This window comes from Lissotriton helveticus, chromosome 1_1 (assembly GCF_964261635.1).
Source record: "Lissotriton helveticus chromosome 1_1, aLisHel1.1, whole genome shotgun sequence".
Taxonomy (NCBI): Eukaryota; Metazoa; Chordata; class Amphibia; order Caudata; family Salamandridae; genus Lissotriton; species Lissotriton helveticus.
This window is the reverse complement of record NC_136057.1, coordinates 1,183,288,385-1,183,310,047: the sequence shown is the minus strand read 5'-3', so window position 1 is coordinate 1,183,310,047 and position 21,663 is coordinate 1,183,288,385. Positions and strand designations below refer to the sequence as shown.

At 41.9% G+C, this 21,663-nt stretch overlaps 1 protein-coding gene across 2 annotated transcripts in view; it reads left to right on the top strand.

The window, feature by feature from the left end:
- CCDC146 (coiled-coil domain containing 146) overlaps positions 1–21,663 on the top strand; it is a 950,534-nt gene that overhangs the window by 613,953 nt on the left and 314,918 nt on the right. For both annotated transcript variants that reach the window (XM_078679302.1, XM_078679310.1), the window contains exons 9-11: positions 3,703–3,889; positions 6,726–6,821; positions 8,238–8,408. In XM_078679302.1, coding sequence (XP_078535428.1) covers positions 3,703–3,889; positions 6,726–6,821; positions 8,238–8,408 — 454 coding nt within the window. The remainder of the gene's footprint in view (positions 1–3,702; positions 3,890–6,725; positions 6,822–8,237; positions 8,409–21,663) is intronic.

Genomic DNA, 21,663 nt, shown 5'->3' with positions numbered 1-21,663 from the left:
TTTTAAAGATGGTTGTTCTAGAAATACACTAGAAAACATGAGTTTGAAGTGTACAGTAATAAACCCCTAGTGTGTAAAATACTGTACTATGTGTGCATATATGTATTTTTTTACTTTATGGCAAAGGCGGGAGCATCGCGGTTAAAGACGCCATTGTGATGTCCCGAATAACCGCAAAAACAGAAAATAGGTCAGAAAGATGCTGTTTTAAGAAAAGTAGTAGAAAGATATGAGTTTAAACATGCTTTGAAAGAAGTATATATTTAGTAATATGTGTATGGCAATGTTCAGAATGGATTTGTTTACATATTATTTTGGCTGTGTTGGTGATCATTAAATGTCTGCTTTTGTTTTCCATTTTCGTGACATCTCCGCGAGGATCACGATTACCAACACCATAACGGTCTGTGGAGTCACCGCGATAAGATAAAATAGGTTTTAGAGATGGTCTTTATAGAAACTCTCTAGAAAAACATGACGTTAGAGAATACTTTAAGAAACCCCTAGTGTGTAAAAAACTGTAGCATGTGTGGATATATGTGTGTTAGATTTTATAGAAAAGGCATGATCGTCGCGGTTAACAACACCATTGCGATGTCACGAATAGCCGCAAAAAACGGGAAATAGGTCTGAAAGATTGGTTTTAAAGAAACTTAGTACAAAAATATGAGTTTAAACATGCTTTGAAAGCAGTATGTATATAGTAATATGTGTAGTGCAATGTTCAGAATGGATTTTTTTACATATTATTTTTGGATGTGTTGGCGGACATTGAATGTCTGCTTTCGTTTTATGTTTTTGCAATGTGTCTGCGGGGTACGCGACGTTGTCACAAATATAAAAAATTTTTTTAAAAAAAACAAGCAACGCTTATTCATCCACTGAAGAAAACACAAGCTTATAGTAGGATCTAGAAGTGGATCCCCACTGAAACGAGAAGAACAGTCACCCAGGCCCTTGTCAGCAGCAGGTTGGACTATGGAAACGCCCTCTATGCAGGAGCCTCGGCCAAACTCCTGAGACGGCTCCAACGCATCCAGAACGCCTCTGCACGCCTGATCCTCGACATCCCTCGCCGCAGCCACATCACACCCCACCTGAGAGACCTGCACTGGCTCCCGGTCAACAAGAGGATAACCTTCAAGCTCCTCACCCACGCACACAAGGCACTCCACAACACCGGACCAACGTACCTCAACAGACAACTCAGCTTCTACACCCCCACCCGCCCGCTCCGCTCCGCCGACCTTGCCCTTGGTACAGTCCCCCGCTTTCAAAGAGCAACCTCAGGCGGCAGATCGTTCTCCCACCTCGCCGCCAAGACCTGGAACACCCTCCCCATCCACCTACGGCAGACCCAAGACCTGTTGACCTTCAGAAAACTCCTCAAGTCCTGGCTTTTCGAGCAGTAGCAGCATTCCCCACCCCAGCTCGTTGAGACCCTCACGGGTGAGTAGTGCGTTTTACAAATGATATGATTGATTGATTGATTGATAAAAAATGCCCCTTATAGATAGAAATACAGTTTAGAAACCTGAACAATTCAATAAAAAAAATCATAGATTACATGGATGTTCTAGTTGGGAAACAGAATTTGAAAAACCTGAGAAATTCACAGAAAATAACAAAGGTTACAGGGATGTTATAGTGAGGATTTAGCATTTTAAAACCCTTAGAAATTAACTGAAAAAAACAAAGGTTACAGGGATGTTCTAGTTAGGAAATAGAATTTTTAAAAACTTAGAAATTCAATTAAAAAAACAAAGGTTACAGGTACATTATAGTTAGCCTGACATTTCAATCGTACAAAACCAGAGCAATTCAGCAATTATAGTTAGCTGAGCTAACGATAACTTGTGCCCCAGCAATGCACTTCTTATGACGTCACATATTACATAACTCATGACATGGTCAGTGACATCTCAGATGACATCACTGATGACATCACTGATGACATCATTTAGTGACTGTGAGTTTTTTTTAAACATTTGAGTGTTAAATATATATATATATATACACACACACACCAAGGTGTATTGGTGATTCAGTGGGTGCGTGACTTACTGTATAAGTGAGTGATTAGGTGTTTCAGTGAATGTATGGGTGAGTGACTAGGTTTTGAGAATGTCTGTATCAATCTGTTAGATGGTGTCTAAGTGGCTGTATTGTTTGGTGAGTGGGTACGTGAGTGGCTGTATGTGTGATTGATTGGGTGTCCAAGTACCTGTATGAGTGCCTGTGTGGCTGGGTGAGAGGGTGTGTGACTGCCTGCATGGATGAGTGAGTGGGTGAGTCAGTAGCTGTATGGGTTAGTGAATGTGTAAGTGAAGTGCTGTATAGGTGACTGAGTGTGTGTATTGGTGTGTCGGTGAGTGAATGAATGTGTCAGTGGTATATGGGTGAGTAACTGGATATGTTAAAATCAGCATAGGTGAGTGTCCGGACTGTACGAGTGACTGTATGTGTGAGTGTGTGCTTGTGTCGGTGACTGTATAGGTGAGTGAGTATGTGGTAGTATCTGCATGAACAAGTGAGTGAGTGTGTATAACTGTAAAGGTGAGTAAATGGCTGTATGAATGGCTCTGAGTGAGTATGTTTGTGAGTAGCTCTATGAGTGACTGACTGTGTGAGTGGCTAAATGGGTGTATGAGTGGATATATCCGTTGTTGTATTAGTGAGTGAGTTAGTATATGAGTGTCTGTATGGGTGTCTGAGTGGATGTGTATGTAGACCTATGAATCAGAGAGTGGGTGTGTAAGTACTGGTATGGGTGTATCAATGGTTTTGAGAATGGTAGTGTGGAAGTTGAAGTGGGTGTATGAAAGGTTACATGTGGGTGTGAGTGCTTGAGTCAGAGATTCTGTGGATGATGCCATCAGTGATGTCATTTGAGATGTCATCAGTGATGTCACTTCAACGTCAGAGATTATTGAAGCATGTGACTCTATAAAAGATACCAATACTGGATAGCTGCACTTACAGGTAAGTAACTAATTTTCTTCTCCTTGCATTCCACGGCCAACTTTGACCCACTTAGAGTAATTGTCTTTCGTTCTGCACTTTACTTGAGAGGCAGACATATAACATAGCTTGCCAGCACATTGATAAGTTGCAGCTACATTGGCACTACAGTGCACTGTTTTGTTGTTGTGTTTTCTTTGACTGTGGGTAGGGGTGCCAGACATGCAGCAAAAGAGAAGATACAGTTCTTTAATTTTGATAAACCTATTGTGCATGGTGGAACAGCGTGCAATGGAAGTAAGCAGAGGAACTGAAGTGGGGAAGAAGAAAGCTATGCAACGCAGGAAGATCATGTGTAAAGCAATAAAAATGTTGAGCATGAATTTCCAATATGGATCCAATGATGTCCGTTCCATGCCAGGTTTTTCGGCTATCCATGTAAATTACTGTTACATCAATTCATTAAATGTAACTCATTTGCATAGTCAGTGGCTCACTTATAATGCTGGTTCCCAGGCAGTAAATTTGAATGGATCTAATTTGCATATCTGTGGTTGTCATTATCATTTGGCATTGATCCGGCCCACCTGGACCTTTGTTCTAAACCCCTATTTCAGAGTATGAGCAGATTTCACGAGATACTTGAAAATGTCTATAGCTAAAAGTTACTGTAAATCATGTACTTAATTGAAACCATTCTCAAAATGACTATCTTGAATGTTGTTTTCATGTAATCTACAGAGCAACTATAGATCTTAATATTCGTCACTGTCTTATGGAGAAAAATATGCAACTTGAGTCCCTCACTCGTAGACAACGGGAGAAGGAAAGGGAATTGCGAAGCGTTAAGAAGCTCGAATTTCAGTTAAAGTTTGCCCAGGACGCCCTGCTGCATACACAGGCTTTCTATCAAAAACTAAAACTTGAGGTATGGCATACCCAAAAATCTTTATTACATCCATATGGGTACTGAGGAGTACAACCCCTCTCTATAACTGCTGTTCACTGTATTGCAAAGTAGTGATTAGCAGGCACAAAATGCACCAGTAACAGAGAAAGGTTGCTCCGAGTGGATCAGTTGTTTTTATTTCCATTCCCAGTGCAAGGTGTCAAATAGAGGGCATCTGTGACTTTAAATGGAGTCGATAAAGAGATAACCTAATACCAATTATGTCCTTTAAAATGCAAAAAGTTGTCATACTCAAATGTATTAACATTGCTAAGAGAAAGAAAGTTCTTGTGGTTGAGAGTGTTTGAGTGTTGTGTTCAGTGAGAAGAAGGTAAGATTAACAGCCTCACTAGGAAAGACTTAGATCTACCTCGTATTGATTCTTTCTTCTGGATAGAGTGCAACAAGAGGGCCTGGTTCGTATAGAAATAGTCAAAAACAGTTGAGTGTGAAAGAGCTTCCACCCCCCTATACACTTCCCTCAGTGCCCTTCAGATATCTGGTACAGGTAGGGCGTGACGAATGTAGGCTTACTATTCTATATATAGTAAAACAAAGATTTAATAAAGAAGCTTGTGTGTGGGTCTAGGATTCAGGGAGGGTAAGGTCAACTGTTGAGTGTAGCTAAAAAAATGTCACTATTAAATATTGTACAGGTGGTAATAGAACCAAGTGAAACTTAAGCAGTTCTATACACATAGGCTGTATGAGTGCGGGAGAAACTGGCAGGAAACGAGAGCTCCATTGCACATCTAGAGCAATTGTAGTGAGCGACAACATTTCTTGTTGAATGTCAGTACCTAAGTCAAGAGTCAACAAGCTTCTTTGCTAGGTGTTACTTATGTGATGCAGCAGCTAGCAAGTTTATTGCTTATTAAATATTACTACTTGGCCGATGGTTATCGAGATGAGTGGGTAACTCTCAATGACATATCACATGTTATAACACCTCATCTGAAGTCAATAAAAAGTCAAATGGTGGGGGGTATTACAAGCAAAGTAACGTTCCATGAGATCATAGCTAATTAACCTAGAGACAAATTATAGGGATGGTGAACACTATAAATACAAACATGAATATCTTGCAGCCTCAATAGAACTGGTAATAATCTCTGAAAACTCAAACATTTGCAGACAGTTGGGCAAGATGGAAGGCAACAAAGCTCATACAAGGCATGTAGAGAGTGAGGTGGGATGTCAGCTGCATACTAGTGGGCAGTGTGCCCTAAGAGGTCCTGAGTTTAGAAGGAAGTTTTAATACCTGCCTAAATGCATCTAATGGCTGGTCAGGAGAGCGAGGAAAATGGAAATTAGATAAAACCCGCAATGGCAGTGAAGGGAACGCCTCTACCATACCTCACCTCAATGGACGTTGTAAAATGAAACTCCTGAGGGGGAAATCAAAGTACAATAGTCAAGCTTCTCCTTTTTCAAATGAGGTTAAATCTCAACTTCTCTGTTATGGTACATGTTGTTGTTTGACTTACTACTAAAATTGGTACTTTCATAATTAGTTGCACCTAACAATTGTTTTTCCTTTAAATGAATACATTTCTAAAAAGGCGAGCATGACCTTCCTGGTTTTAGTAAAATGCCATAAACGTAGGGAACTGAAATAATTTCTAGAAGAGATAACTGTGGTTCCACACTATACAGAGGTGCAAACCCTAAACTTTTAGGCCTGCTAGCTTCACTGCTGAGTTGATGCTTTGACAATTTGTTTCACCTTTCAATTAATTTTTTAATCAAAAAGGCAGGCATGGCATTACTGGGACAGGTGGACCCAGCTGACTGCTTGCGACCCTGCGGCTTTGCCGTCGGCTCCACCGGCCTGCCCAGGCACCAGCAGCCTACCCCGAATCCACCGATACACACACCTGCAGCACTGTGTAAATTCCCTCTTTGCCCCAGTTTTGTTCTAGCAGAGGTACACAAATCTCCTGACTCGTGGCCAGGGTTCGACTCTGTATGAGCAATGGCTCAACAGTACACAGCCCATACTTTTCACTATATGTCCCGAATGGGACCGTGGTCAGGGCACTATTGTTTTATCAATAATTCTGTTTTAACAGATTGGACTGAGTAGCAGTATTCACTGCGTATCGCAAATGTACTCTCATTATTCTTGCTCGGTTGTGACTATGATAAACTGTATGAATGACAATAAAACCTTAATAAATAAGAGTTAAAAAAAAGCCACATTGCTGGGTTTAGTAAAATGCCAGGCACGTAGGAAACTGAAACAATTAGTAGAAGAAGAGGTACTTATGGTTCCAGGGTATGCTTTCATGCAAACCATAAGCTTCCTATGCAGCCTTTTCAGAGAAGTACTAGATGCACATTTCACATAACCTGGTCTGTAAAGAAAAATACAATAAACAAGCCATACTGAAGAGTCACCATAAAGCAAAGCACAGTGAACATCACTTGCACGGTAAGCTCATTTGTATAACATAAAAAAAGAGCAGGTAGTCAAATTTCTTACACAAGCGCTTTTTACAGAACATTGTAATCACTAACATTCGCTCAACTGGCCTTTTAACAAACAGGAGACATCTCGTATCCATCCGCCCTGACTTTTCAAGCAGACAACACACATTCAATCACAAAACTGCGTACAAAATAGATCTCATGTCTAACCTACAAAAGTATGTTCATATTAAAAATGGAAAACCTACTGGCATTGTCCAAGATCTTTTAATAGGTCCGAATGAAAAATACAATGTGGGCTGTCTTGGTGATCTCAGTAAATTATTGGCATTTATAATGTGTTCTCTCCCTTCTCTCCACTCACCAATCCATTTTTATTGTACAGGTGGACACCTTCCCTTCAGATGATGGAGCAACAGCAGAACGGAAGAAGGAACTCCGGAAAGAAGTGGAAAGGGTTAAGCGTGAAGTGTCGCATCAAGTAAGCAGCGAGCTCTTGTCATCCATCCCACTGAACTCCAAGGAGTAGTGGCTCTGCTTGTGCCTTTGAGCAGTGCTGCTTTTCACAATGCACATTACTTTTGGTACAATTTTTCTGAAGACTCATTTCGTATTATTTGTTTCATCTCATAAACCGGTGCCTTCTTTGTAAGTCCTCTCTCTGCTGCCATCGATCCCTTTTGGGACATTAGATATAAACGGTTCCTCATTGCGAATGGGGAATTATTTCACAGTGGAATCCACGTTATTATAGCTTAATTTTACTTTAACGTTTATTTTTTTAATTAATTTTTATTTTTTGTGGTAATTTATTGGTGTTATGAAATTATGTATTATCAAAAACACAGTTGTTATGAAAAATATCTGTCATGAAAAAAATAACTTACATCAACAAGGAGTTTTTTGACCAATGCTATGCAGTTCGGATACCAGAACGAATTTCAGGCCTGATTAACGAACAGCCTGGTGGCAAAAGTTGCGCGCCGCCTTTTTGGAACCAGTCTGTCGTGTCATAAAATCTCCAGCCGCAAGAGGTCACAGAATGACCTATCTAATTAATATTAGTTAAGCACATCACTATTTGCAGTCACCTATGATTGGCAGTTGTGGTCACAAACCATTGATGCATCTTGGTGCAATGCGCTAGGTTATACCTCCTATGCTCCTTCCTCATTGCAATTTGGAATGAGTCGGTAAACCAATTTTGCATTTGAAGAAAACGTTACTTAATCGCAAAATGGATTTAGTGAAGAGCAAAAATCCATTTTGCGGTTGGAAGCCCAGTGATTTTGTGAATGACCCAGTTTGCAACAGCAAAATGGCATTGTACATCTGACCTACTTTCTTTCTCTTCTCAGTGGAGACATGTCATGTTGCTGTTCTAGATGGTTGTTTGAGGACTAGCTAAGAAGGTGCCCACTCTGCAGTTCAGGGAGAAGATATTGGGCAATTAAGAGATGCTTCTACAGACAGATATAAACCGAGATGTCATGCTGAACCATGTCAGGTGTGAGTAGTTCACCCTGTGCGGTTTCTTCTGTACGTTCTGGTGTTGAGTTTAGTTTTTCCCTCAAGAAATGCTGGCCAGTAGTACAGAATGTGAAGAAATAAAAACATGACTGGATCAGCTGCTCGCACCTGACATGAGACGCACTATGACATTAATCTAGATCTCTTTTATCAGGGGTAAACTGTGCTTGATGAATCCAGAGAAATTTTTGCACCAAGTGCTTTGATGGACGGTGTCTGTATGTGGCTGTGGGAGGTAATAAAATGACACACTTGATTGCCGAAAATCGAGGAGTGTGTTCAGATTTCCAACAATTTTTGGTATTCATGTTTGTTGTATGTTTTTGAAGCATTTGGTCAGTATCCCTGTGGTTTGTTTGTAAAACAGCACACCCTCACAGAGGTGGAGATCCACATGGTGGAACAGTGTATTGCAGAAGAAGAAAAGCTTGTCAAGGAGCAAGATGAGTGTCGGGAGGAAGTGGTTAATCTGACACGCCTAGCTCAGATCAAGGCTGTCGAGAGGGAACAGAAGTCAAGAGATAACAAGAGAGCGCAGGTAAGAGGACCATAAAGATTCAATGTTTTCTTAGCTGGTCCTTGACAAAAGTGTTGGGAGCCATGATTCATCTGTGCTGCTTTTAATAATAGCATATTGATGAAATGCATAGTACATCTGCTATATTTATCCTTATGATCTACTCCATCTAGAGTGTGCTTTCTAAAAAATGCTGTTTAAACATCTTAAATGGAGACTATACATGTGTGTTCTTTTGCCCATCAACCCCCTCCTCTTCCTCCATAAGCCACCAACAAACGTGGTTGTTTGTTTTTCCTGCACATGCTTAAGCATTACTCTTAAATAAGGCAGTTTCATGGTACTGGTAATTTTTGTCTCGTTTAACATACTTAAATCCAGTATTATTGGAGGACTGTACTGACCTTTAATTTCCTGCCAACAAATAGGCACAGGGACAGTTTTCGACTTCAAACAAAAGTAAGAGCCTGTTTCTGTTGTGTATAGTAAGCATTCTGTAACATATCAGCTGCACAGGTAACAGCAGCATGCTTTCACGATAAAGTGCCAATTTGATTGCTGTTTTGCATTGACAGAATTTTTGAGGCAGTGAGTGCTGCCACTATTACATTACATGCTATTTATTTGTTTACACATTAATCAAACAAGAAACTGTTGTCGCCTGCAAAAAATGGAAATGAAAATTGCCGAAGTAATATACGCAGGTCATACAAATAAATTGTTAAAAAGACATAGGACCAGATTACGATCTTGGTGGACATGGCTACTTCGTCACAAAGGAGATGGTTATCCCAACCGCCATAGCACAGTTTAATTGTATCCTATGGAACTTGTAATATGACGGACGGGATATCCATCATGATTGTGATGGAGTATCCCATCCGCCAAGATCGTAATCCGGCCGTAGCGTCTGATTTATATTCTCCCTGATGGAGGTGTCATTGGCCAGATTTAAAAGTTACAGCCAAGCTAGTCGTCATTTATAAAGCATTGGCAAGAACCACTGGTTCTGCCAACGGTTCTCGCTATTTGGTGCAGGGCTCCATCTACATGACAGAGCCTTACACCAAACAATTTTCTTTTTTTTATTTTCAAAAAGAAAATCCCGAAGTAGATTTTGTGGGGGAAAATAAAAAGATAATGACCCCCTCGCGATGGTACTCGTTAACCATGGCAAGTGTGGCATTATTTCTTTTTTACTGACTCTTACCGTCAGGGTTTGCCTAGGAAAGACAGACAGTAAGAAAAAAACAGCTATATCTGCCCATTATAATTGGGTGGATGGACGTATAGACCATTCTCCACCGGCCCCTACTCCGTCAGGCTGTCGGAGAAGTATGGCCATGGCAGAGACTGAGTAGTATCCGCTATTGCCAAACCTATGGTTGGCCCGCACTTAAATCAGGCGGGCAGACCACTGTGTTGGCGGGGAGGGAACTGCGTCTCATTGCGACCGAGTTCCTGCTCGGCCAACCTATAAATTGGGCCTGTATTATCCATTATATTCTACCTGCCACCTGGACCAACTATTGCTTCTCAACTTTCAGAAAAGGTCGAAAGCAATCCCTCTCAACTTTTTTTTTTTTTTTTTTTTAAACCTTTATTTATAGACCAGGTGCACACAGCTATTCAGCCGAACATCCCAGAGGCACGGCAGCAGGATTAGAGACCAGAGCCATTTCAGCACACAAAATGTTGCACAGGACGAGTGAGGTTAATTTTAAAGTTTACAACAGGATAATCATCGTTATAAGTAATAAATTGCAATATAATAACAAAAGGAGCAGAAAACAAGAAAGAAGGGTGGGATCGGTCATAGAGTCTAAATCGTATATCCATCGGCATCTGTAAGGGGGCCATCCAGTATACGCGTGCAATCAAACACTAAGCACACCCGGCCTTCGCCCATACACGGAGAGGCGTAATGAAAAACAATCAAGGGCAGAACCCATGGTCAAACTCCGAGAATAAGAAATCAGGTCATGCGTCATACCGATCCCAAAACCAAGAAAGAAAAAAAAAGAAACAGAGAATCCAGTTGAACTTATGAAGAAAAAAGGGCCATAGAAACAATAAACAGAAAAACAATAATATCCCATCCCCCCTCCCCCCCCACCCTGCACCCCTGCCAATGGCTACGGCCTACCCCCCTAGCAGCGTGCCTGTCGCCCAGCATCCAAAAACCCGAAATATAGCGAGAAAAGGGAAATACAAAAAGATGGAAAAAAGAAAAGATAAGAAAAGAAAAAAAAAAAGAAAAAGGTGGAGGAGAAATCACAGTTGCTCTCGGTCCCTCCACCCCCCCCAGCGGCGCACGGTCCCAGTACGAAGTAGAGCAATCACGTAAGCAAGTTATTAAAATAGCGCACAGGGAAGGCGTCCGACACTGCCCCACCACCCGCAAGCAACAAAATGGCGGGTCCCCCGAACTTCACGAACCCACAAAGCAGAGATCCACAGTGGTCTCACCCTTGACCCCTACGAATGTTCACAATGAGTTCAGCCAATTGCACTAGAACGTATCGAGGAAAAATCAAAAGTCCTGTCGGCCTGTGGACCTGCCTAAGGAGTCTGATCAAGCACCGCAATCCGTTATGATCCGCCACCGCCATGAAAATTGCCGTTTTCCAGCCAATGTACGACCATGTCGATGTCAGACTCAGGGCAAAGTCAAAACAATCGAGTGATGTTTGCAGCATCCGCCGGGTCGCATTAGCCGTAGGCTCAGGAGAAGTGAAGACCACAAGCACATCAGTGGACGGATGCGCCAATAATGGCGGACGTCTCTCTGAAACAATAGATCCATTAGTACACAATGTTCCAGGCGACAGGTGCGAGGTTACAACAGGAAGGAAGCCTCGTTTGGTAAGTACCGGGAATAGCGTAGACATTACAGCCAGCTCAGAGGCACCAGGCAGGTCAGGGTCCCCGTACGATCGGGCAGTGTCAGTGACATCCGCGACCATCCTCTGGCGAGTAGAGGCCATGAAGGATCGCAGCTCCTTAATGGCGGCCATCACGGTCCTCAAAGACGGTTCTTCATTACTCCGCACCGCCTCCACGCAGTCAGCTCCAGACATTCGAGCGCACTTCGGAGCGCCCGATTCCTCCGGGGACCGAAGTGCGGGTCGGGCAGGCGGGGATTGGAGGCTCACGTACGAACAATGACGGGGCTCCTCGGGCGAGGGCACCAACCCGGCGAGGGGGCCAGCCGCCGGGAAGGAGACCCCCGACCTCCCAGCCATCTTCAGGATATGTACACCCCCACAGTGTGCACAGGACCGCAGGCACCTCACCAACATAGGGATGCGAAACACTTCAGGTCAAAGATCCGGAGCACTTCTGGGGCACCCAACCACAGCCGCCGTCCAGAAACCCGGCTGGGTCAGTAATCAAGGTCCCGGCTTACGGGCAACTCTGGGCCAAAATCTTTCACACGGCACCATTCCGCCGATCCGGGCGGGAAAGTCCGCGGGACCACACCGCCAGTATCAGCAGGGATTACCCTGTACGGGGGTGAGGCGCGAAAGCAGGATATATATCAGGATCTTAATCCGACAGGCGGAGGTCAACGGAGCCGAGAGCCTATGCGGCCATCTTCGTTCGTCGCCAGGCTCCTCCTCCATCCCTCTCAACTTTTATTCTAAGCCCTCTGCCCTCAAACTTCTGGACATTTCCTCTTTAGTGATGGTCTCCTTGATTGTACTTTACTTGAGTACTTTTTCACTCTCATTTGTTGGTTTTTCCAGAGAGAGGGCACATGCACTGTCGGCTACATCTATTGTTACCCCCCAAAAAAGCAACTGGTTGGCCTCAACGTCACTGTTTCCTTGCTTCTTATTGGTCAGCACTTCCTGCTCCTTACTTCACCTTTTAGGCAATTCCGGTCTTGGTTCATGCAGTGGAGCATGGACCTAGCACAGCTCCCTGCTTGTGGCCAGCGTCCTTCCACTGGCCACAGGCTCCTGCAGGTCATTGTTTTCCCTTTTGAATATGCACTCTCGAGGAATGCATGCCTGCAGTCTGTCTACCGCTCCTCTCATGTTACTTGTCCCACCTCGCCCTCCTCCTGCTGTCCCTTGTGTTGCAGCTCCCTTCCTCCTCCCCGTACCTCCTTTGTGTTGCTTGTCCCCCCTGCCCTTTTCCCACTCTCTGTGGTTGGTACTCTTACCCTCTTCCCATGTGCTTCTCGTGTTGCTTCCTCATCTATTGTTGCAGCTCCGTCCCTCCTCCCCCACACGGCTTGTGCCCCCGTCCACCCCCCCTCCCCAGCACGTTACTTTATGTATTTTTTTTGCACAATAGCATTGGCTTCTGTGCAACATGGTTTGAAAAAAAGTGCTATGATGCTGTCAATGCTAATTTCGTCTTAGCGCAGGAATTTTATTTCTTTACTTTAGCCTTTAAACCATGTTGCACTGAAGCTCTTGCTGCTGTGCAACATGCCCTAAAAACATTGACAAAGCCAATAGATCTCACATAGGAAAAACGTATTGGCTATGTCAAAGCTTGTTTATTGGCTACTCTGTTTGAAAGATATTGCATATTTGTAAATAGTTTTGATTGGTCTTTTACTATGGTGTATATATTTTGGATTTATAATCTCCAATGTTTGCTGTATTTTAACTATATCTTTGATGTTAAGGTACTGAATATGTCTGGTACTAGTAAAGTGTTCCCTGTAAAGCCCTCTGATGCTTTTGGGCCTTGTATGTGCCATCTAAAATCTTTAAATATTAAAACTGAGAACAAATAACCCGCAGCGAATATCTCTAAGATAAAGTGCCTTTCTACATTACCTATGTCTATTGTTATTATAATGGTTATTATGTGCAGTATTTCTAGAGCACAGGCTTACCTACAAGAACAGTGGTGCGCTTTACAAATAACAAAGTAGAAGAGCCATTATAACCTAACCTATAGGAGAGGAAAGAGCAGGATGGAGAGTATTAACTATGAAGGTAGTGTGTAAAGAGGTGCTTTCTCAAGTCCTATACAAAAGCAAGGGGAACAGGGATCAGTATAACGTGCTCAGAAATCGAGCTTCACAATCTTCAAGTAAGATGTGAATTGGCTTTCTTTAAGGTTTTACTTTTTGAGATTTTGAGCATTTCCAGAATTAGGTGGTGTATTAATTGGTTTTATGTGAAACAAAAGAGAAAGACTAGCTTAAGAAGTCCTTAACTTCAGAAAAGTAATCAAGACAGTATATTGAATAAGGCCACCTAAATAATAGGTTAGTAGGTTTAAAACCCTAGGGCAACTTGAACAGGGTAGGGTTTTAACCATATTAATTTGTTAACCATACTGGTGCAATTTGTATCCACTTGGGCAATACTCTTTTCAGTGTATCAGTGGGCATACCTAAATCATAAGAATTTCCTCCTGATTCACAATTATTGGAAGGGAGACAGGAATATGTGAGATCAAGTGTTGGAAACTAGCAATATTAGAAACCTAGCATTTCTCTCTTAGACATTTATGCAGTGCAGATGGCAAGGTACCTGGACGCCTTTTCTGTGATGCCCCTCAGCAGTACAGGCCAGTATATTGGTACAACAAAGTCCTGCAAAGTTCTATACATAAGAATTCACAATTGTTTTGCCCATTGAACTGGCTGTTAAGATGTGAAACCTTTAGGCCTTCTAAATGAAAAGCACTAATCTTCATTCACAAAGTAAGTCAGATGATAAAGTCTCAGATTTTTACAGCTAAGAATCCTTTCTTAGACCACACATGCTGCCCAGTTTTGGATCATTATATTACTTTCCCTTTTGGTTTAAAGGCTTTAAACAAAACAAGAAAGTCACGGCTTATGCTAGTGTGGGCAATTATAAAACCAACTTCTTGGACAATATTAAATCATCAGTATTATGCTTAAGTAATAAATACAATCATTGCCAGGGTGAACCACAAAAGTCACTAAATAAACCTGTGTGTAACCTTCTGGTAGTCTGGAACAAAAGCCGTCATGCTTAACCTAGAGGCAATGTGTAAAGTATCTATGCAGCGCTCGAGAAGTAATAAAGTGAAGACGCAGTAAAAAATAAAATCTAAAACCAATGGAAATGATTGAAAAAAATTTAATATATACAGTTGCCCATAAACAATCCAAAGGGTAAAACCACAGTTGTGAATTTTTAAAGTTTTAAGTAAAAATAGTGTCAGAATGAGTGCTGAAGGCCACTTGTAGCATTTAATTTCCAGGCCCTGAGTACATGTAGTACCACTTACTAGGCACTTGTGAGTAAATTAAGTGTACCAATCAGCGGTATACCAATTTTACCATGTTTGGAAGGGAAAGCACAAACACTGTACCACTGGAGTAAAGTGTGCAGAGTCTTGATGCAAAAAACAACTGGTTTCTTACGCAAATACCGTAGTGAAGTAAAAAAATCTGGGGAATACCACACAGAAAATGCTTTTTTTTTTAACAGATGCCGTGTAGCCTGTTCCTAAACAAATGCCCCTCCCGCATGGCTAATTATTTTTAATATAAGCTTCAATGGGAGGTGCTCTGTGATACTGCAGAATTCTTCTACATCAGCGGGAAATGGGTTGCAGCTGCCAAAGACCTGATATCACTGCACCAAGGTCACACAAAGCTGCGCTCATCAGCCACCTGGGATGCTGAGCATGCCAAAGGCAGGGTCTGTACCCAATCTCTCCTGCAACCACCCAAGTGATAAACACATGAATACTTCAGGCTTGTGTACATAAAAGTACTTTATTTTACGAAAAGACAAGCACTGCACTGGCATTGGATTGCTGTTGGATGGTTTATTATGGAGTTCTGAGCGTCTGCCTCCAAACTACTTCCCTGAGAAGCCTGTGAATACTTACCCTCACTCACTACCCTGAGTCCAGTGCAGAAAGGTTTGTACTTGGCCTATTTTCCAGAGTCATAGTAGGATGAACCCCCGGACACCAGTGGCAAATGACCTCAACCACTACGGTTGGGGACTAGTAGCCCCTCTTTGACTTGTGAACTCAATGTGGGCAGGCACATGTTCATGAGGTTATATATGTACCCGAGTAGTTTCTCATCTTGTGCTACACATTTGTATGGCATGTAGATGTACATGACCTGGCTTTATCTTTTTTGTATGCAAAATGTTATCTTACAAGCAGTCAAAAAGCGGCTCAAATCCTCTTTTAGAAGGCATAGAAATAGTAGATGCTGGCTAAATGTCTATAGGGGCACACTCAAATGGTGATGACTGACTAGTAGGCAGAGACATTGTAATCTCTCTGTTCAGTAGGAAAAAACAGGTATGTTTATGTTTAGAACAGTATACATCCTGTTTATTATCCTCATATTGCTGCTGCTCATGCCTCTGAGCAAACTTTCTCAAAGCCATGACATTAACGTATTGAGGTCTGTTAACAACACATCCTCCCCGAGGCCCAGCAGCATTGTCAGTAAGCAGCCATTACTGAAGCATTGAGGGAAGAGGTGATTCCAGTGAGTGTCTCTCTGTGTGACCTACTCCTTACCTCCATTTGTCTCTGGGGAAATTGTGCAGGCCTGTTTTGTAATTTCTGATTTGTGTGGATCCCACAGCACTGAAAAGTGGTGGATTCGCTCCTGGATTTCTTCCTCACATTCCACATATTTTGAGAGCACTATCAATCACCACTGGCTTGAACTTTGTTTTCCGTTAAATTAAAAAGTTCTATTACCTGGATTAAAAACCACAGTTGTGATCCTGGGCAGAACCAAAACCACCTCATTCTCTTTTAAAGGCACTCAGTTCGAATATTGCTTCTTGCACCACATTGAAAATATAGAATTTGGAAATCATATTTCATGCAGATATGTATTTTATTCCCCATATATACACAGTGGTCAAGGGCATCAAGTTTCAGTTCTCCCATCTCTGAAAAATCCTTGAATTACTCATTACCGGTCTTTAACTAGGGTTAACAAGAGCCCTGATGACGGCATGCCGTATCTATTGCAACAATGTTTACACTAGGCTCTCAAAGTAGCAGATTGACAAAATGGAAAAGTTTCAACATCTGGTGAGAAGATTGTGTCTAAAGTTGCGAACACATGAAAATCCCAAACAAGCCTTGAAAGAGCTTCCTGAGTTTGCTGTAGATCATTGTGTACCTTCAAATATTCACTACGTTATGGTCCCAACAGAAATGAGTACTTGTCAGCAGCAAAACTCATCACTCGGTGACCGTACAAAAGGGTGAAACATAGACCGCGATGTCTGTGTCCAAGCTTGAAAGCAAAGCCAAGGTACAAGTAATACACAAAAACACCTACAAATTGAGCTGTTCTGTACTACTTTTACGTGAACTTCTTACAAACGAGTGAAGCAACTCAAAAATATTGGACTAGGATTTGCTGGAGCTGAGTAAACACAGACGTTTGTTCACCTGCAGTGCTCTGAAGTATCTGAAATGTGCCACGCCACTCTTTATAAAACTCCAAAATAAATATGAATCCTTAGGGTAGTATATGGAGTCACATTGGTGATTGTCCTGTACACGTCTGATGGTGCTGAAGTAGGACATCTTTGCTGGTGGTCAGTCTCTTTTCTATATTCTATTGAGGGATTGTCTCGTGCTCAGAGATGTGTAGTAAGGTCACAAGCTTAGTGGGGCATTTACTACAAATGCGTAGTTACTGGCCAAATTGAAGGATTTGTTTGGGCCATTGAGTGGAAGTACAAATAGTACAGTAAAAAGTTCTAATCTGTGGGATTTTTCTGGACACGTGTAAAGAATTGCCATCGCAAAAATGACAAGCCCCAAACAAGCATTGGCATAGCCAATAGGTCTCACCTTTGGGACCTTATGTGTTTAGCCAGGACTTTTGGATTACCAAAATGGAAGTGGGCACCAATTGTGTGCCAAAATATAGCACCAAATGCCAGTTTTGCATTTTACATAGTTACCTGAAATTTCACACAATTCGGCCGAAATTTCACGTGGGTACGCATCTGCAAATCATGCAAATTGTGCACATCCCTAATTTAAATGAAGCCGCGTCTACACGTTCCTGCAGGAAGCAGACATTTATCTGCCCCATACTCTTAGCTCCTTGAATTATCATACATACATTTGACAAATCTTATTAGAATTGGCTTCCAGATAAGAGAGCACAATACATGCACAGCAGGCAGTCCCTTTTTAAAAACAAACGGCATTAATTAACACTTGACATACATTCCATCAAAAATCGCGATATAAGAAATGAAATTACCCCACTTCTCCCTTCAACTTCATTCTACGAAGGAACTTCAAACTTTATGGGTAAACTAGACCAGAGTTTGTGAGCATCCACACTTATCCGAGGGTAGCATCCCCTACTGTGGAGATGTAGAGCTGGTACGCATGTGTGCCTAGGTTAGAGTGGACAATTTGTGTTTCTGGTTACAAAGGCCTCTGTGTTGTGCCATTGTCACCTTGGGAAACTCCGAGACCCCTCCCTTCTGCTGCAGAGAGAACTTCGTCATCGGAAAGTCAAGTTTACCTGTCTGCATTCTTCTGTCAAAGGGAAACACTCTGTTTCATCCTACCCTGCAGGGTAGGGTGGGATCAGGCGCAACGTCAGCGTTTTGCCATCTGCCTGGATCAGTAAAGAGTCCCTGCCCGGTGTGGTAAGGGAGCTAGCCAGTAGTACATAGCATTGTTGCCCAAGCTGTAGTTCTGCTTCAGGGATGATTGGGCTGTGCTGAGTTAAGGGTGCAGAATTTCGATGTCTTGGAAGGCTACAGTGTAGCGTTTCAAAGGGGGTGGATGTTTTTCTGAGGCTCTGCTCCAAGCGTCTCTGAGCTAACTGTACAGAAGCTGGCACCTCTCAGCGGCCGACCCTTTACCTGGTACTGCCTGCTGCACGGACTGGGGCAGAGCCGAGGCTGCTCGTGCCGCTCCGGGCGGGCTTCTGTACGCTTCTCTCCTCCCCTACGATCATCTCACTGATCAGGTCTAGCTCCAGGTTCAGCTCCAAGGGCAGTGGCTCCTGCGAGAGAGAAAGCGTTTAGTACAAGGAAATAAACTTGACTAGCCTGGGGAATCACAGACAAGTCCTGCCGGGAGGCTCTGCGAACCTGGCCACCATTTTAGAAGAGGCCTCTTTTGACATCCATTAAAACATAAAAAAAACAAGCCCACGAGTGGTGCTCGGGCGCTTGCGAGCCGGTGCGCGACCAGGCTGACCGCCATCTGTTTCCAATTGCAATAATTGGAAACAGATGGCACTACTGCTCGCTCCCTTGGGCCAATTGCGTGCTGTCTTTCTTAGAAAAATGCATGCAAAGGCCAATAGGGGTGAAAAAAAAAAGCAGACGCACGAGCTTGTGTTTAGAGTTTAAAAGCCCATACTTAAAGTCTCGCAGTGAAGCGCATTGGCGCTGGCTCAGGCGAGACCTAAAAAGAGAGTTTCCTTTACCAAAACTGATGTATGACCTTCCAATGCATATCGTAAATATTCAACCAAGCAAATTCAGGTAAAGATTTTTGGTCACCCTACAAGACGTTAATATATTTCTTTCAAAATGTATATGTGTAAGAAAATAATTAGCCTGGGGTAAAATGAAGGTAATTTCAAAGTGGTTCTCATAGATATTCGCTACACTTGATGTAGAAGTGTCCCTCACAAAGGTTCTAGTGTTTTAGAAGTATATTTTCCCCAAATCTTAGTGAGAGCATGTTCGTGTAGCAAATAAAATAGAATATAGGAATGCTGTGTTGCCATTCATAATTATGAGGCTCTCGACAACTGCTCTCAAGGTAGCTTGCTGGGGGATACTGGTATTAAGGTTTTTTGTTCAGACTTGCCCGAAGTTATGTGTTTGAATCAAATGGCATGTCACACAAAATATTGAGCATGTCTGTAGTGTCACAGGACATGTTTGGAACTGCCTCTAAGGAAGAAACTGAAAACTGATGATCAGCCTACCAGAAAGAACTACTTTGTGTTTGAGGAATTTAGATAAAGGTGTGAAAGAGAACAGTGCTAAGATTGTCTTCAACTTGGAAATCTACTTTATTTTCAGAATTCCACTCCTCTCATACCTTTCCAATCCAAATTTTCCTGAGAGAGTGCACAGAATCTGCTGGGTGTCAGGCGCTGGAGGGGGTGTAGGAAGTTGTTTGGCCACTTAACAATTTCTTTTTCACCCATCTACTTTTGGATGTTCATGGCGAAGAAGCCTCATGTTGCAAGGCTTGAAGATGATGTGTGTGTTATCCAAAGTTCCTATTACAACCTGTAAGTCTTTAATTACACCTTTTTCATAGGTAAAGTTTTAAGGTGGTGCAGCATGTACAGATGAGTGGAAATGGAAGGGGTTTTGACGTCTTGCATTATTGTAACTTCCTTTAAAACTGGCAAAATGTTCATTGAAGCTAATTTGTGGATAAGTAGAGAGACTTCAACGCAACATCTAAATAAATCCTATCTGTCATGTGGGCAAAACGCAACTCTTTGTTTAGGGCCCTAATTTCTGGTTCAGACAGGTTGTATTCATACAAATGCACAATAAGAGGCTGTTCTGAAACCATGCCTAGCCTTTGCTCTTGGAGTTTACTGACCAGTCTCGACTGTGAATATTTCTGCTTCCTACTCTTTTGGACTTTTTTTGTTGTTGAAGTAATTTGTTTTAAAAGAGCAGCTTGATTTTTGGTTTGTTGGTTGGATGATTTTAAGGGTGGATCAAAATTACTTGTTCAGAATGTTTGTGAATCTTAGTCATATTTTAGAGTTTCTGTGAATAGACTCTCTTACTCACAGTATCAGGCATCAGTTTGCAATCCAAGGTAACCCAAGTGAATATTCTATGATTTTGTTGAATATGTTGATAAGCAAACAAGTCAAGGAGTCGGTATTATGACACTTCCACTGCAGTGATCTCCAAGAAAGTCTTTCTTTCAAGTAGCAACAAAAGTGTTGGGGCTTATTACTGACGCTTTTTAATAAAGCTTCACTCTGAGTTCCAGAGAGCAGAACTGTTCACCTGCAACGTGTATGAATGTCAATGCAGGATTTCTGCCTAACACATGATCCTCATCCTTCAAGGCTCGAGTCCTGAAGGTGTACTTTCCTTGACACCCTTGTGGTACAAATATGAGAGAGACCTTAAGTTGATGCAAAAACAACACTGCTGCTAGTTTTATTAGGTTCTAACCTCTTACTCAACTTAAACCGAAACCAAACGTCAACTCTTAGGAGATGGCAGTAGCATCAAGAACATTGAGTGAGTTTTCCTTTGATGTAGTTAATAATAGTGTGTATTCACATTATTCAATTTAGAATTGAAACAAGATGATTGTCTTATTTTGGAACCATGGACATGAAGTCATTGCTGCCAGAAATTATTCAAGATGACCTCGGTCTCTCATACCATTTCTATTGCAAGATAAGTTTGTTTGTGTACCTAGGAATGTTTGGTGTACTTATTTCACATTCCTGTAAGACCTATTCAAGATGTAACAAGTTTGTAGTTGTAAAGTGAAAATTTAAGATGTTGTCCTTGGAATCAATATGGGTGAGTTTGAGTAGTTTGCAGTGTGTACACTCTAGGAAATCTGCCTTTTTTGTATGGTCACCTCAGATTGTTCCCCTTTTGCTCATCCCTATATGTTTTCTGGTTTCAGCACTCTTCGTATATTTAATTTACGTATCAGGGCCCTTGTATAAGGTGTACCGAGGGCCTGTAATGTCACAAGTAGACTGCAGCACCTATTACGCCATCCACTAGAGTGTGGGAACCGAATCCCAAAAATCCTCTGAACCTCAATATTTTAAACACTGCAATCCTTACCAAATTGAATTGGCTCTAAAATCTCCAATAGATCTAGCTGTTAGAGACCACACTCCTCATGGATAAACATACATTTCACTCAAAGTAGGACAAAATAAAGGAGGAAACACTAATAACTGAGTGGAGGATCAAAAAGTGAGGCAAAATAGAATTATTACACAAAAGTTAGTAGAATTGGTACAGATAAAAAATACATTAAATGCCATGAAGGTGCAATTAATTACAGTAATACAGAATAATAAAACGTAGCTCTAATTAGACACATCTCGGCAAATCCAAAGAGTGAAACTCATAAGAGTACAGACCGCAACCCCATAAGACAAATCTAAGGAGAAAAATTAAATGTCAACCCAGCAGCAAAATGAGTCATTGAAACACATCCATGAAATAATGAAAATGAACCAGACCCTAAATAAAAAATGAATAAAGAATGAACACCATTGTTCTAAAGCCAAAGGGTAGTTATACACAAATCACATGTGCTATCAATAGAT